This window comes from Palaemon carinicauda, chromosome 7, assembly GCF_036898095.1.
Source record: "Palaemon carinicauda isolate YSFRI2023 chromosome 7, ASM3689809v2, whole genome shotgun sequence".
Classification (NCBI taxonomy): Eukaryota; Metazoa; Arthropoda; class Malacostraca; order Decapoda; family Palaemonidae; genus Palaemon; species Palaemon carinicauda.
The window spans coordinates 43208812-43223386 of record NC_090731.1 but is presented as its reverse complement, the minus strand read 5'-3'; the positions used below and the strand labels follow the sequence as shown (position 1 = coordinate 43223386).

General features: G+C 41.9%; 1 protein-coding gene across 1 annotated transcript in view; it reads right to left on the bottom strand.

Annotated features, from left to right (window-relative positions):
- Positions 1-14575, bottom strand: part of LOC137643564 (probable ATP-dependent RNA helicase DHX35) — a 219407-nt gene that overhangs the window by 65290 nt on the left and 139542 nt on the right. The window contains exons 6-7 of the mRNA XM_068376297.1: positions 8861-9022; positions 5888-6034 (exon numbers count right to left, since the gene is read on the bottom strand). Coding sequence (XP_068232398.1) covers positions 5888-6034; positions 8861-9022 — 309 coding nt within the window. The remainder of the gene's footprint in view (positions 1-5887; positions 6035-8860; positions 9023-14575) is intronic.

The following is a 14575-nucleotide window of genomic DNA, read 5'->3' as shown; positions in this document are numbered from 1 at the left end:
ACGCACGGAAAACTCCCTTCAAAAGATGGTCCATGTCCGAAGAAGTCCAGCAAATCTTGGACCGTCTCATAGCCAGTCTGCGGGGAGAGTCTACCAGACTTGAGAAGTCGCCCTGGGCAGAGGCAGGAACTCCCAAGCCGAGAACCTCTCCTGTGGCATACCAAACGCTAGATCTGGAAGCAAGCTTGGCCGGGGGAAACAAGAAGGTTGTCTTCCCAAGTTGCTTCTTGGCCTGCAGCCACTCTCCCAGTACCCTTAAAGCTCTCTTGGACGAGCGAGCGAGTACGAGCTTCGTAAAGGCAGGAGCTGCTGACTGCATGCCTAAAGCGAACTCAGAGGGAGGTGAGCGTGGAGCTGCAGACACAAACTGGTCCGGATACAACTCCTTAAACAGGGCAAGGACTTTCCTAAAGTCTAAGGAGGGAGGCGTAGTCTTGGGTTCATCTATGTCGGAGTGTTGATCGTCCAAATGCGCAGCTTCGTCGTCATCAGAGACTCCTTCATCCGAATGCTGAGGAGGAAGCGGCAAAGGAGGAGAAGAAGGCTGAACGGCTGAATCCGGCAGCACGGGTGCATGCGTAGCTGCACTGGATCCAACATCATGCCGCTGCTGGTCAGTCTGAGAGCTGGCAACAACAAAAGCGGAGTGGTGGTGCGTGGTGGGGACTGCCGTGGGTTGCGGAGACTGACGCATCGCGTCAAAACACGGCAGCTTGACTGCACCTTCCCACTGCTGATGCGGTAGCTCACGCATGTCAACTGAGGGTGCCGCACGTCGGCTAACGTCAACATGCGTCTGGCAGGGTCGACTGCGTATCGGTGGTGGAGCTCTCACAGCCGGAGTGTGGGAGCAGGCAGCCGCAGTGTCAGCTGAGCGCACAACCGTGGCAGGTTGTAGGTTAACGGGTGCAGCGTCAACCTTCTCAGCACGATACTCCTGCATGAAGGAAGCTAGCTGAGTCTGCATAGACTGCAGCAAAGACCACTTAGGGGCTACAGCGGTTGGTGCGGCAACAGACGGAGTGATTGCCTGCTGCGGAACCACTCTACCTCTCTCGGGAGGTGTGCAGTCTTCGGAAGACTGCGGCGAGTCCGAACTGACCCAGTGGCTACACCTGGGCCGTTGGATTCGCTCGGAAGGGACCTTGCGCTTGAGAGGTCGTGAGACCTTGGTCCAGCGTTTCTGACGAGAAACTTCTTCCGCAGACGAGGAATGAATGGGCTCACTCGTCTGTTTGTGGGTGGGACGATCTCTGCAAGATACGTCCTCAACCACTGAAGGTACGTCTGTACGCTGATCAAGGCCTGTCGAACCCTTTGGTCGTACGACATTGCTTCTCCCCTGGGCTTGGGAGCTTGCAAGAGGTCCCGGACTGGGAGGACGACAGGCACGAACAGACGCACCCTCATGCGTAACACTGACACTTTTCACTGCACTTGCACTCACTACACTTCCCACTGCACTTTTCTCCTTCAACTCTTTGACGTCAGCCAAGAGTTGATTGCGGTCATTCGCTAATGACTCAACTCTGTCACCAGGAGCCTGAATGGCACGCATCATATCCGCCATCGAGGGTTGATGAGAGCTAGTAGAAGGGTCGGGTGTAACCACTACAGGGGAAGGAATAGGTTGTGGGGCATGGGGAGAGGAAAAATCAATAGAGCGAGACGAACTCCTCCTGATCCTATCCTTCTCTAGCCTACGTGCATTCTTAAGGAATTCTTGAAAATCGAATTCCGAAAGCCCAGCGCATTCCTCACATCGATCTTCCAATTGACAGGCTTTACCCCTACAATTGGAACAAACGGTGTGAGGATCTATAGAGGCCTTCGGAAGACGCCTAGAACAGTCCCTAGCGCTACACTGCCTGTACTTAGGGACTTGAGTAGGGTCAGACATCTTGAATTAGTCAAAGGGGGAAATCCAAAATCTATCCAAGTCGTCAACTAAATAATCCAAAATCTAATCAATGAAAGTGAAAAAGTATTGATGATAACTTCTGTACAGCGAAAGCTAATAACTAGAGAGAATACATCACCAAATAGCGTGAAAATCAACTCCAGAAACAACAGCGTATCAAGTAGGTCTTGCCGGTGGCAAGACAGAGAGAAAATTGGTTCTTTGTTGACAAGAAGTACTGGAGTACCTACTCGACAGATGGCGCTGTTGTTGTACACCCCCACCTGTATAGCGATCGCTGGCGTATCCCGCCCATAGGTTTTTTCTGTCGGGCAGCAGAGCTGCAGCTACATGATCACCGGGTAAGATTAATATTGAAAAATAAGTTTTAATGAATACCTATTAATCATATTAAGCTCTATCATAGTCAATGATGTTTTCCCAAACTTACTGCCTTAAGCTGGAATCACACTAGGCTTTTTTTTGCCAGCAGCAAGCCATTGCTGCCAAAAATGGAAATTTGGGAGCTCTTTGCCCAAGACATTGGCTTCCCAACTGGACGGGAAGCGGTGAGCACAAACGTGAGCATTTCAGATGTGTGTAATCAAACAAGATGGCTGCTGCATATTGGCTTCTCTTCTCTTGAGCAACTCTCGAATCCACAAACGTTTTGGGCTCCTCTTCCAATCACGTAGCATTCTGAGAATATATATTACAGCAGCAAAGCTTGCCACAGTCTAAAAATCTCCTACTGCTCTTCGAACAACGAGATCGTAGGGTGACGCTTCAACACTTTCCCCCATGAGCATCAGCTGGACATTAGCCAAAACCTCAAGCAGGAAATGCCAAGAGTGATTCCAGCATTAGTTTACAAAAGAAGTGTAGGAAAGAAAAGTATTCTATTGTAACATCAGAGCTACCCGAACTATAAGTAATCCACCAATGTAAACAAAGTGCATAAGTACGGGAGTGACCAGGGAGTCAATGATTCCAAGAGAGTGCAGCATGGCTTATGTAATTAAGTTCAGTAGACTTTACAGTAGTCCAAAAATTGCAATGTACTCACAAAACCCAAATGACAACCAAGATTGGGTTTTGATGTAGGGAAAACCTATCTTTGAGGAGGTGCTGCGTGGTCCTCAAAAATTCCCGAAAAGGCTAGAACAAGGAACCCAATACGACACAATATAACAATGAAATAATGTCTTCTCTGCCCTAGGGCTGGCGTATTAACATACATAACACAGAAGCAGTGTGTATAAGAGAAACATTAATGCAGGCTCTATGAGACACTCTCACAGCACCTTCAATGCTGAATTTGTCTGTTGATTAACAACACCTCACCCACTAAAACCATGATTAATGCTGATGGCAATGCTTACCAGGCCATTTATTCATGTCCATCTAAGAATTCCTTTGGTAACTGGGAATATCTGTCCCAGGTTTCCTTTTGAGCTGCCCTGCTATACCAGCCAAGGTTTTTCAACCTGGACTTCAGAATTTAGTGAAGCAAACTGGAAAAGTCTTAAAACCCTTTCTAGCTGTTGCCCGGAAGAAAGAGGAATCAGAAAAAAATATCTAATAATGAGTAAGAAGCCCTTCGAAGGCAGGGGTGAATTTTGTTACTTGAATACTGTAATTAGTCTTGATTTTGTAAATTTGATCAGAAATCCTAGATCCTGAAGAACTTAGACATATTTTGTGCAACTCTCGTCTCTGCCCACACTAACCAGTCATTCAAATAAACAATGGCCTGAAATCCTAGCAACTTCAGCAGTTTGATTGCCAGCTTTACTAGTTTTATCAACACCTTTGGAGCAATACTGATCGAAAGGCATTAGTCTGAACCTCTAAGAGCTCCTCCTTAGCTTACAACCTTAAGTAAGGACATAAGTGAGGTAACAGGAAGGTCCCGCCACTCATACTCATACATTAAAGTCACTTTGATTGCATCTACGACTTTCATGAGACATGTCACTAAGAGTCAGGTCTTCGCCATTTGGTGTAGAAATTGGTGCACTTGTGCTATGGTTACCATTCTCAATATAACACATCTGGCATGTTTATTGAGATGAGACGATCTGGTAGTTAGTTTCACTTACTAGTATTTCTAAAGGTTATCTAAGTAAATTATAAAATTCCTATTTCTATTTCTATTACTTTTTATAAATGACAAATTGACATACATGTAATAATTCAGATATCTTTGACATCAATTCTATTACTTTGCTACCACTTGTAAATTATGATTATAAAGGTTATTACTGTATAGTCTTTAAATTTACTACAGAAGCATATTTTAAGCATTTGATAAGAAATTCTATAAGATTTAAGCAACTGCAATACTGTGAAAAGTTTTCCTAAAATATTTTCCATTAATTCATAATTCTATACTTATGTGCATATGACAGTAGCAACAAACTCCAATATCAATCTGTAATCATATACTGTATATATTTATTACATATAAAACACTTATGAGAGGGCTAAAATTACTTGGTTCACCGCAAAAGAAATGGACAAGGGCAGGACAAATAATGAGGATGGCAGTCAATAGATGGACAAAAAGAATAACGGAATTGGTCCCTAGACATTGGTAAGTAAAAAACTTTCTATTGTTTTATTACATGAATCAACACTACCATATCTAGTGACTATTTTAAATATGTTTACAAAACCAAATTTCCATTCCTACTGTACATAAGTAATTTTAAATATGGACAGCATATATAATATTCTACAACTTATTTCCAACAGTGCTTTGCAGTTTCAATAATATTTCATCTTTTATAAGAGTAAATACTGATAAGAAATTGAAAGTGTTAATTCAAACAATGTGCCACTTACTATTCGGATACCATATCGCCTCTCAATATTGATGAGCATTTACTAATTGACAGTTGTGTGAATGAGATTATTATTATTATTATTACTAGCTAAGCTACAACCCTAGTTGGAAAAGTAGGATGCTATAAGCCCATGGGCTACAACAGGGAAAAATAGCCCGGTGAGGAATGGAAATAAGAAAATAAACAAACAAGAGAAGATCGATTAAAACAAAATATTTTAAAATCAGTACAGTAACAACTATAAAACAGATCTTTCACATATAAACTATACAAAGAGACTTATGTCAGCCTGTTCAACAAAAAACCATTGCCTGCAAGTTTGAACTTTTGGAGAAAAATTATCTACTTGGTGGATTATAAGCAAGCCATAGTCTTACACTTTTGCAGTCAACTGTCTAGCTGTGCTTATCTTATTCCATATCTATTGGTACAGTGCAAAGTTTTTTACTATTATTACTAGCTAAGCTATAGCCATAATTGGAAAAGCAAGATGCTATAAACCCAAGGGCCTCAACAGGGAAAGTAGCCCAGTGAGGAAAGGAAATAATGAAACATGGAATAGTGTGCCTGAGTGTACCCTCTAATAAGAGAGCTCTAAACCCAGACAGTGGAAATCCACGATACAGAGGTTATGACACTAGCCCAAGACTAGAGAAAATTGGTTTGATTTTGTTGTACCCTCCTAGAAAAGGTGCTTACCATAACTAAAAAGTCTCTCCTATCCTTATAAGTGGAAAGTAGCCACTGAATAATGACAGTGCAGTAGTTAACCCCTTGAGTTATCAGAAGAATTTTTCGGTTATCTCGGTGTAGTCTGGTGGAGGAGGAAAGAGGAGAATGTGGAGAGAATAGGCCAGACCATTCAGTGTATGTGTAGGCAAAGAAAAAGTGATCCATAACCAGAGATATCCAATGTAGTATATCTGACAAGTCAAATAACCCAATAACTCTTTAGCAGTATCATCTCTTATAATATTTCTAGGTTATCAATTTTTTTTTTTCTTGCAAAATATTCATCAAATAGTAAGTAAGGACTGTCCTAAGGATTATTTCTATAGGTCACCAGCATTCCAGTTTATTCTAAACATTACCATCTAATGTCTTAAAACACAAAGTACAAATATGTAGAAGTACTAACCATAAACAATACCCGGTATGGTCACAGAAGTTTCTGCAATGTTGGTAGCTACCACAACTTTACGAACACCCGGTGGTAAGGATTGGAATGCTCGAAGCTGATCACTATTTGTTAATGAGCCATGCATTGGGACCACCACCAATGAACCTGAAAGTTAATAATAAAACCAATTTCAAGTTAATGAACCATGAATCGGTACTACTACTACAGAACCTGAAACAATATCAAACTACAGTATACATATTTAAATCTATGAAATGTTTCATAGCAAAGCATTCTATACAGACTTTAATTGTGCTGTTGTGGACTAAAATGACAAAATAAACAATTCATAATACATCTACTTTAACATTGTTACTGATCTTGGTATCTTATATTCTTTATTCATTATTTTTCATATAGGTTATTTCCTTTCTTCACTGGGCTATTTTTTTCCTATTGGTACTCTTGGGCTTTTAGCACTCTGCCTTTCCAACTAGGGTTGTAGCTTAGCTAGCGATAATAGTAATAATGCATGCAACTATTAAATCATTAATGGTAGATAAACACTGATAAAAATTCAACTATAATAAGGGGAGAAGCAATATCCACACAAACTGTTATTCCCATTATCTAATCAAAATTTCCATGCTACTACAGTACTGTATAATTTTTGTGGTATGAAGCCTTCTTTGAGAATGATGTACAGTAAAACATCCTTGTAATTAATTGGAATGCACCCTGCTAAACTATTGATAACCTTATACAAAACAGTTACACTGAAAAACAATTACTGTATAGTAAAAGATTTTATTTCAAAATTCACCCGATGTTCATATCGCTTCTTCTCCAGAGGTTCATTTATCGATGCTTATCACAAAAATGTATCAACTATTTTCCCATTTTCTTTCCTTTAAAAAGATGCAGGGCCCCCAATAATGTAATGAGACCTTCTAGAAAATAATGGTAAGTAGCATGCTAAGAGATACCCCTTCTCCAATTTTCTCCCTCGCTGCTCTCGTCAAGACTGAAAACCAAAATTTTCAAACAACTTGCCATTACATCACTACTCAGCAGAGTAGATTGATGTATAAAGCTTTGTTATGAGTAAATGTTATGTTCCTCTAAGGCAAATATGTTTCTCACATTCTCCTCTCTACATTTAGGTCTACATTTATTCCTTATACCCTTATCCCGCATTATCTTTATGCACTTTCTTATACCTAATTATCTTAATTCCCTTTTTTTAATATTCTCCTCTACATATTATTCTATCTAAAAGAAATGTACCTAATGCATAAGTCTATAAACAGTATATATATCAGTATATAACTTTCATGCTCCATCAAACACATTGTCCACGTTGCTATTTCTAGCTACCCCTTATTCCCCTTTAATTGAAATAGGAAGGAGATATGGTTGTTTGTTAAAGAAATAATTTTACATACCTTCTTTTTCTAAAAGAAGGTTCTTTAAAAAATATCATACTATGAGAATAAAAATATGCTCTGCTCTACTTACCATCATTATTATTAATTATTATTTATTATTATCAATTATTAATTATTATTATTATTATTATTATTATTATTATTATTATTATTATTCATTAATTATCAATTAATAATTATTAACCCTTTTACCCCCAGGCTCTTTGGAAATTTCCAACCCCTAACCCCCAAGAGGTTATTTTTTCCCCAGCACATTTTGCAGTATATTTCTTTTAAATTGCTCTAACAGCCTTAATTTTTGTCATAGAGAGGTCAGGTTGGTCTCATTCTCTTGGAAAATGCCTGAATTTTCTCAGAAAATTATCAAAAATATGAAAAAAAAAAATTTATAGCATTTTTTTTGCAAGGACGTACCGGTACGTCCATTGGGGTAAAGGGATGAGTTTTGTGAAACGTACCAGTACGTCCTTTGGGGGTTAAAGGGTTAACTATTATTATCATTATCATCATCATCATCATTACTAGTCATGCTACATCACTAGTTGGAAAAGCAAGATGCCATAAGCCTGAGGGCTCCAGCAGGGAAAAATAGCCCAGTGAGGAAAGTAAATAAGGGAATAACCACAACAAAAGAAGTAATGAAAAATTTAAATAAAATATTTTAAAAACAGTAACATTAAAATAAATCTTTCATGTATAAACTATAAAAAATAGAAATAAACAGGAGGAAGATATAAAAGATATAATAGTGTGCCCGAGTACACCCTCAAGCAAGAGAACTCTGCCCCAAGATAGAGGAAGACCATGGTACAAAGGCTATGGCACTACCCAAAACTAGAGAGCAATGGTTTTATTTTGGAATTTTCTTCTCCTAGAAGAACTGCTTATCATAGCTAAAGAATCTTTTCTACTCATACCAAAGGGAAAGTAGCCCCTGAACAATTACATTGCAGTAGTTAACCCCTTGAGCAAAGTAGAATTGTTTGGTAATTTCAGTGTTGTTAGGCATATGAGGACAGAGGAGAGTGTAGAAAGAATAGGCCAGACTATTCGGTGTATGTGTAGGCAAAGGAAAAATGAGCCATAAACATCTAATAACTATACGTTTGTCAAACCGAGTTCAGTAAAAAAGGTGGACGAAGATATCAAGTCTTTAACTTTATTGAGTTAACTGGCTGTAATAGATGATTCATTCCAGTCCGACTGTGGTAATTAATTCAATGCTGAAAATAAATATTAAGTATAGAACATATTTCCTGTTATCATGTTATGATAATTTTAAAGAGCTTTCATTTAAAAAACAGTGCAATTAATTCTATTATCAAACACAAAAGTTATCAACTTATCAGAAACTCTATATAATATAAACACAAAAAATATTCTATTGGTGGTAACACCCATAAAGAGAGTGGAAGGAAATAATTTTATGTTTGATCCCTGAGAAGAAAATATGATGCACAAATTATTATTGCTGATGGCAATATATGTGTACTGAATAAAAGAAAGAAACCTGTGCTAAAGTGTAAATATTGTTAACACTAACCTTCTTTCTTAGTTAAAGATTCCGAAAAATCTTTCAGAAGACTAACACAATTATCCACCTCTTCGGCACCTGTGAGGAAAACCAGAACATCTCCCGGTCCTTCTTTACAGTGAATCTTCATTACTGTGTCTGCACAGCCTTTGATGTAATTTGCCATTGGCTCTAAATATAAAGTACAGATTATTGTAAAGTGAGGATTTTCATTTGGTAATTTAAATAGTAATGTGAGATTAATTCATAAGATCATGGGTTGTTATAAATTCCATTGCATTAAGAATCTTCCTTTTAAGATCCAACAATAATCAAGGCAAGGATCACTTATTCAGAAAGGTTACTGTGCTCTAATGCTAAAGGGGAAAATGCATACATCTCAAATATGTTATTTTCCTTAGTAAAATAAATTTTTGAATATACTTACCCGATGATCATATAGCTGTCAGCTCTGCTGCCCGACAGAGAAACCTACGGGCGGAATACGCCAGCGATCGCTATACAGGTGGGGGTGTACATCAACAGCGCCATCTGTCAAGTAGGTACTCAAGTACTCGATGTCAACAAAGAACCAATTTTCTCCTCTGTCCACTGGGTCTCTATTGGGGAGGATGGGTGGGTCCTTTAATTTATGATCATCGGGTAAGTATATTCAAAAATTTATTTTACTAAGGAAAATAACATTTTTCAATATTAAACTTACCCGATGATCATATAGCTGATTCACACCCAGGGGGGTGGGTAGAGACCAGCATTACATGTTGACATTATATGAGCTAAGTATTCCGTATTCCATTTTAGCAGTTATTCAAAATAACAAACATAAAATAAATAAGTACCTGGTAAGGAAGTCGACTTGAACAATTACTCTGCCTTTTTAAGTACGTCTTCCTTACTGAGCCTCGCGATCCTCATAGGATGCTGAGCGACTCCTAGGAGCTGAAGTATGAAGGGTTGCAACCCATACTAAAGGTCCTCATCAAAACCTCTAATCTAGGCGCTTCTCAAGAAATGACTTTGACCACCCGCCAAATCAAGTAGGATGCGAAAGGCTTCTTAGCCTTCCGGACAACCCAAAACAATAATAAAACATTTCAAGAGACAGATTAAAAAGGTTATGGAATTAGGGAATTGTAGTGGTGGAGCCCTCACCACTACTGCACTCGTTGCTACGAATGGTCCCAGAGTGTAGCAGTTCTCGTAAAGAGACTGGACATTCTTAAGATAAAAGACGCGAACACTGATTTGCTTTTCCAATAGGTTGCGTCGAATATACTTTGCAGAGATCTATTTTGTTTAAAGGCCACGGAAGTTGCGACAGCTCTAACTTCGTGTGTCCTTACCTTCAGCAAAGCTTGGTCTTCCTCATTCAGATGGGAATGAGCTTCTCGTATTAACAGTCTGATAAAATAGGATAAAGAATTCTCTGACAAAGGCAAAGATGGATTCTTAACTGAACACCATAAAGCTTCAGACGGGCCTCGTAAAGGTTTTTAAATAGAACTTAAGAGCTCTTACAGGACATAATACTCTTTCTAGTTCATTTCAAACCATGCGATAAGTTTGGAATATCGAACGATATTGGTCAAGGCCGAGAAGGCAGCTCGTGTTTGGCTAGAAAACCAAGTTGTAGAACATGTAGCCGTTTCGGATGAGAATCCGATGTTCTTGCTGAAGGCATGAATCTCACTGACTCTTTTAGCTGTGGTTAAGCATATCAGGAAAAGTGTCTTAAAGGTGAGATCTTTCAGGGAGGCTGATTGAAGCGGTTCGAACCTGTCTGACATAAGGAATCTTAGTACCACGTCTAAATTCCAACCAGGTGTAACCAAACGACGCTCCTTCGTGGTCTCAAAAGACTTAAGGAGGTCTTGTAGATCTTTATTGTTGGAAAGATCTAAGCCTCTGTGACGGAAGACTGATGCCAACATGCTTCTGTAACCCTTGATAGTGGGAGCTGAAAGAGATCGTTCTTTCCTCAGATATAAGAGAAAGTCAGCTATTTGAGTTACAGAGGTACTGGTCGAGGATACGGATACTGACTTGCACCAGTTTCGGAAGATTTCCCACTTCGATTGGTAGATTCTAAGGGTGGATGTTCTCCTTGCTCTAGCAAACGCTCTGGTTGCCTCCTTCGAAAAGCCTCTAGCTCTCGAGAGTCTTTCGATAATCTGAAGGCAGTCAGACGAAGAGCGTGGAGGCCTTGGTGTACCTTCTTTACGCGTGGCTGACGTAGAAGGTCCACCCTTAGGGGAAGTGTTCCGGGAACGTCTACTAGCCATCGAAGTACCTCGGTGAGTTATTCTCTCGCGGGCCAGAGGGAAGCAACTAGCGTCAACCTTGTCCCTTCGTGAGAGGCGAACTTCTGCAGTACCTTGTTGACAATCTTGAACGGAGGGAATGCATATAGATCTAGATGTGACCAATCTAGTAGAAAGGCATCTATATGAACTACTGCTGGGTCCGGGATAGGTGAGCAAACTATTGGGAGCCTCTTGGTCATCGAGGTTGCGAAGAGATCTATGGTTGGCTGGCCCCAGGTGGCCCAAAGTCTCTTGCATACATCCTTGTGGAGGGTCCAATCCGTTGGAATTATTTGTCCCTTCCTACTGAGACAATCTGCTATGACATTCAAGTTGCCTTGGATGAACCTCGTTACTAGTGAAAAGTCTAGACATGTTGACCAGGTGAGGAGGTCCCTTGCGATCTCGTACCATGTCAGAGAGTAGGTCCCTCCTTGCTTGGAGATGTACGTCAAAGCCGGGTGTTGTCCGAGTTCACCTCCACCACTTTGCCTTGAAGGAGAGACCTGAAGCTTTCCAGGTCAGACGTACTGCCAGTAGCTTCTTGCAGTTGAAATGCATTGTTCTTTGACTCGAGTTCCAAATCCCGAGCATTCCCTACCGCCTAATGTCGCACCCCAGCCTACGTCCGATGCGTCCGAGAAGAGAACGTGGTTGGGAGTCTGAACAGACAGGGGAAGACCCTTTCTAAGGTTGATAAAGTCCTTTCACCAAGTCAGACCAGACTTTAACTTTCCGGAAACCGGGATCGAGACCGCTTCTAGCGTCTTGTCCTTTTTCCAGTGAAAAGCTAGATGATACAGAAGAGGACGGAGGTGTAGTCTTCCAAGTGACACAAAAGAACCACAGATGACAGTGTCCATACCAGACTCATCCACAGCCTGACAGGGCAGCGTTCCTTCTTCAGCATCTTCTGGATGGATAGCAGGGCTGGGGGTTGATCGTCTAGCTCAGCAACGTCCTCATCAGAGGGTTCCTTATCCGAAACTGATGAGGAAACGGCAACGGAGTGGGCAACGTCTGACTCGCTGAATCCGGTCGCACTGGTGGATGTGTGACGGAGCCGGACGCAATATCATGGTACTGCTGCACAGTCTGTGAACTGTCAACCATGGGGACGCGAGGAAGTACAGCGTCAACCCGAAACTGTCTAGACTGTCTGGGTTGTGCAGTCAACACCCTACCGGGTTGCTGAGGTTGACACACTGCGTCACAACAAGTCACCTCTGCTGGTTGTTGAACGTCTTCCTAGTGACACACTTCAACAACCACCTCCGAGCGTCGCTTAACGTCAACGTGCGACTGGCAACCCACACTGGGTCGCATCGGTGGAGGAACCACCTCAACTGGCGGACGCGAGTAGGATAACTCAGTGTCAACAGGGCGCACAACCAACCGGTAGGAAGGTTGTTGGCCAGAAGGTTCTTCTCCGTAAAAAAGTCCTCTATCAAGGACACAAGCTTGGACTGTATGTCTTGCAGCAAAGCCCATTAGGGTCTACGGGAGCAGGTGTGGCAACAGACGGGGTTAGCGACTGAAGCGGAACCATTTACCATCCCTGGAAGCCTTGTTCTGCTTTAATTAAAGTCCTGGAAGCCTTGTTCTGCTTTAATTAAAGTCCATAGGAGGCTAAGCAGCTTAAGGCTCCTCTCCAAATGACAGAGTCCTCAAAGGAATATCAGTAGGAGGGAGAACAGCACTTTCTCATCTACAGGAACCTTGTCCGAGAAAAGCTAGGTTATCTCAGTGAGGGTCTCACTGGTGCATAAGCAGCAGACCAGAAGGCAACGTTATGTAACTGCTTGACAGTCTGTGAACTGTCAAAAACTGAACTGTCAACCACAACAGGTGCGTGAGGACATACAGCACTGGTGCATTAGCAGCAGACCAGAAGGCAACGTTATGTAACTGCCTGACAGTCTGTGAACTGTCAAAAAACTGAACTGTCAACCACAACAGGTGCGTGAGGACATACAGCACTGGTGCATTAGTAGCAGACCAGAAGGCAACGTCATGTAACTGCTTGACAGTCTGAGAGCTGGCAACAACCAAAGCGGAGTGGTGGTGCATGGTGGGGACTGCCGTGGGTTGCGGAGACTGACGCATCGCGTCAAAACACGGCAGCTTGACTCCACCTTCCCACTGCTGATGCGGTAGCTCACGCATGTCAACGGAGGGTGCCGCACGTCGGCTAACGTCAACATGCGTCTGGCAGGGTCGACTGCGCATCGGTGGTGGAGCTCTCCGCAGCAGGAGTGTGGGAGCAGGCAGCCTCAGCGTGAGCTGGGCGCACAACCGTGGCAGGTTGTAGGCTAACGGGAGCAGTGTCAACCTTCTCCGCACGAAACTCCTGCATAACCGCAGCTAACTGAGTCTGCATAGACTGCAGTAAAGACCACTTAGGGTCTACAAAAGCGGCAACAGACGGAGCTACTGTCCGTTGTGACTGAGGGTCTAAAACAGCGGGTGCGGCAACAGACGGAGTTACTGCCTGTTGCGGTACCACCTTGCCTCTCTTGGGAGGTTTGCAGTCGTCGGATGACTGCAGCGAGTCCGAACTGACCCAGTGGCTACACCTGGGCCGTTGGACTTGCGCGGAAGGGACCGACTTGCACTTAATAAGCTGCGAGATGTGGTCCATGGTTTCTTACGAGAAACCTCTTCCGCAGACGAGGAATAAACGGGCTCTCTCGTCTTTGTGTGGGTGGGGCGATCTTGGGTAGATACGCCCGAAACCACGGAGGGAAAACGTCTGTTCGTTGATCAAGGCCTGAGGAACCCATAAGTCGTTCGACATTACTTCTCCCCTGGGCTTGGGAGCTTGTAAGAGGTCCCGGACTAGGTGAACGACTGGCACGAACAGACGAACCCTCGGACGCAACACTGTAACACTTTGCGCATATCACTTTATCACTTTGATTTTCTGTTTTGCACTTATTTCACTGAAATCGAAACTTTTACTGATTTCTACCTGAAACACGCAATCCTATCCTTCATTAAAAGGTAGTAATTGCGAAAACAGTCGTATAATGCAACAGAAAACAAATATAAAGATAAAGAATTCAGTGGCTGGGAAAGAGACTAAACACTAGATCAAATAAACTACGTTTACAATCTCTCACCGCACATAGCCTGGGAACAAGAATAAAACCCTAGAAACGTTTTACCTTCTTCCCCTACAGCGACTAGGGAGGAGAGTAAAAACGAGAACAACGTTACCCGCTTGAACGAAACGTTTATTCTCCTTTCTCTCCCTCCGTCTCTATCTCTCTCTCTCTTTCTCTCTTGATTTCGCACCTGAGAGAAGAGCCCTTATATATCGTTAAAACATGTTATTTGCTAAAGGAAAAAACTGAAAGGTTTTCCAAATAAAAAGTTCCTTTAATTTAGAATTTAAACCATTTAAGCTAAGAAAGAATGA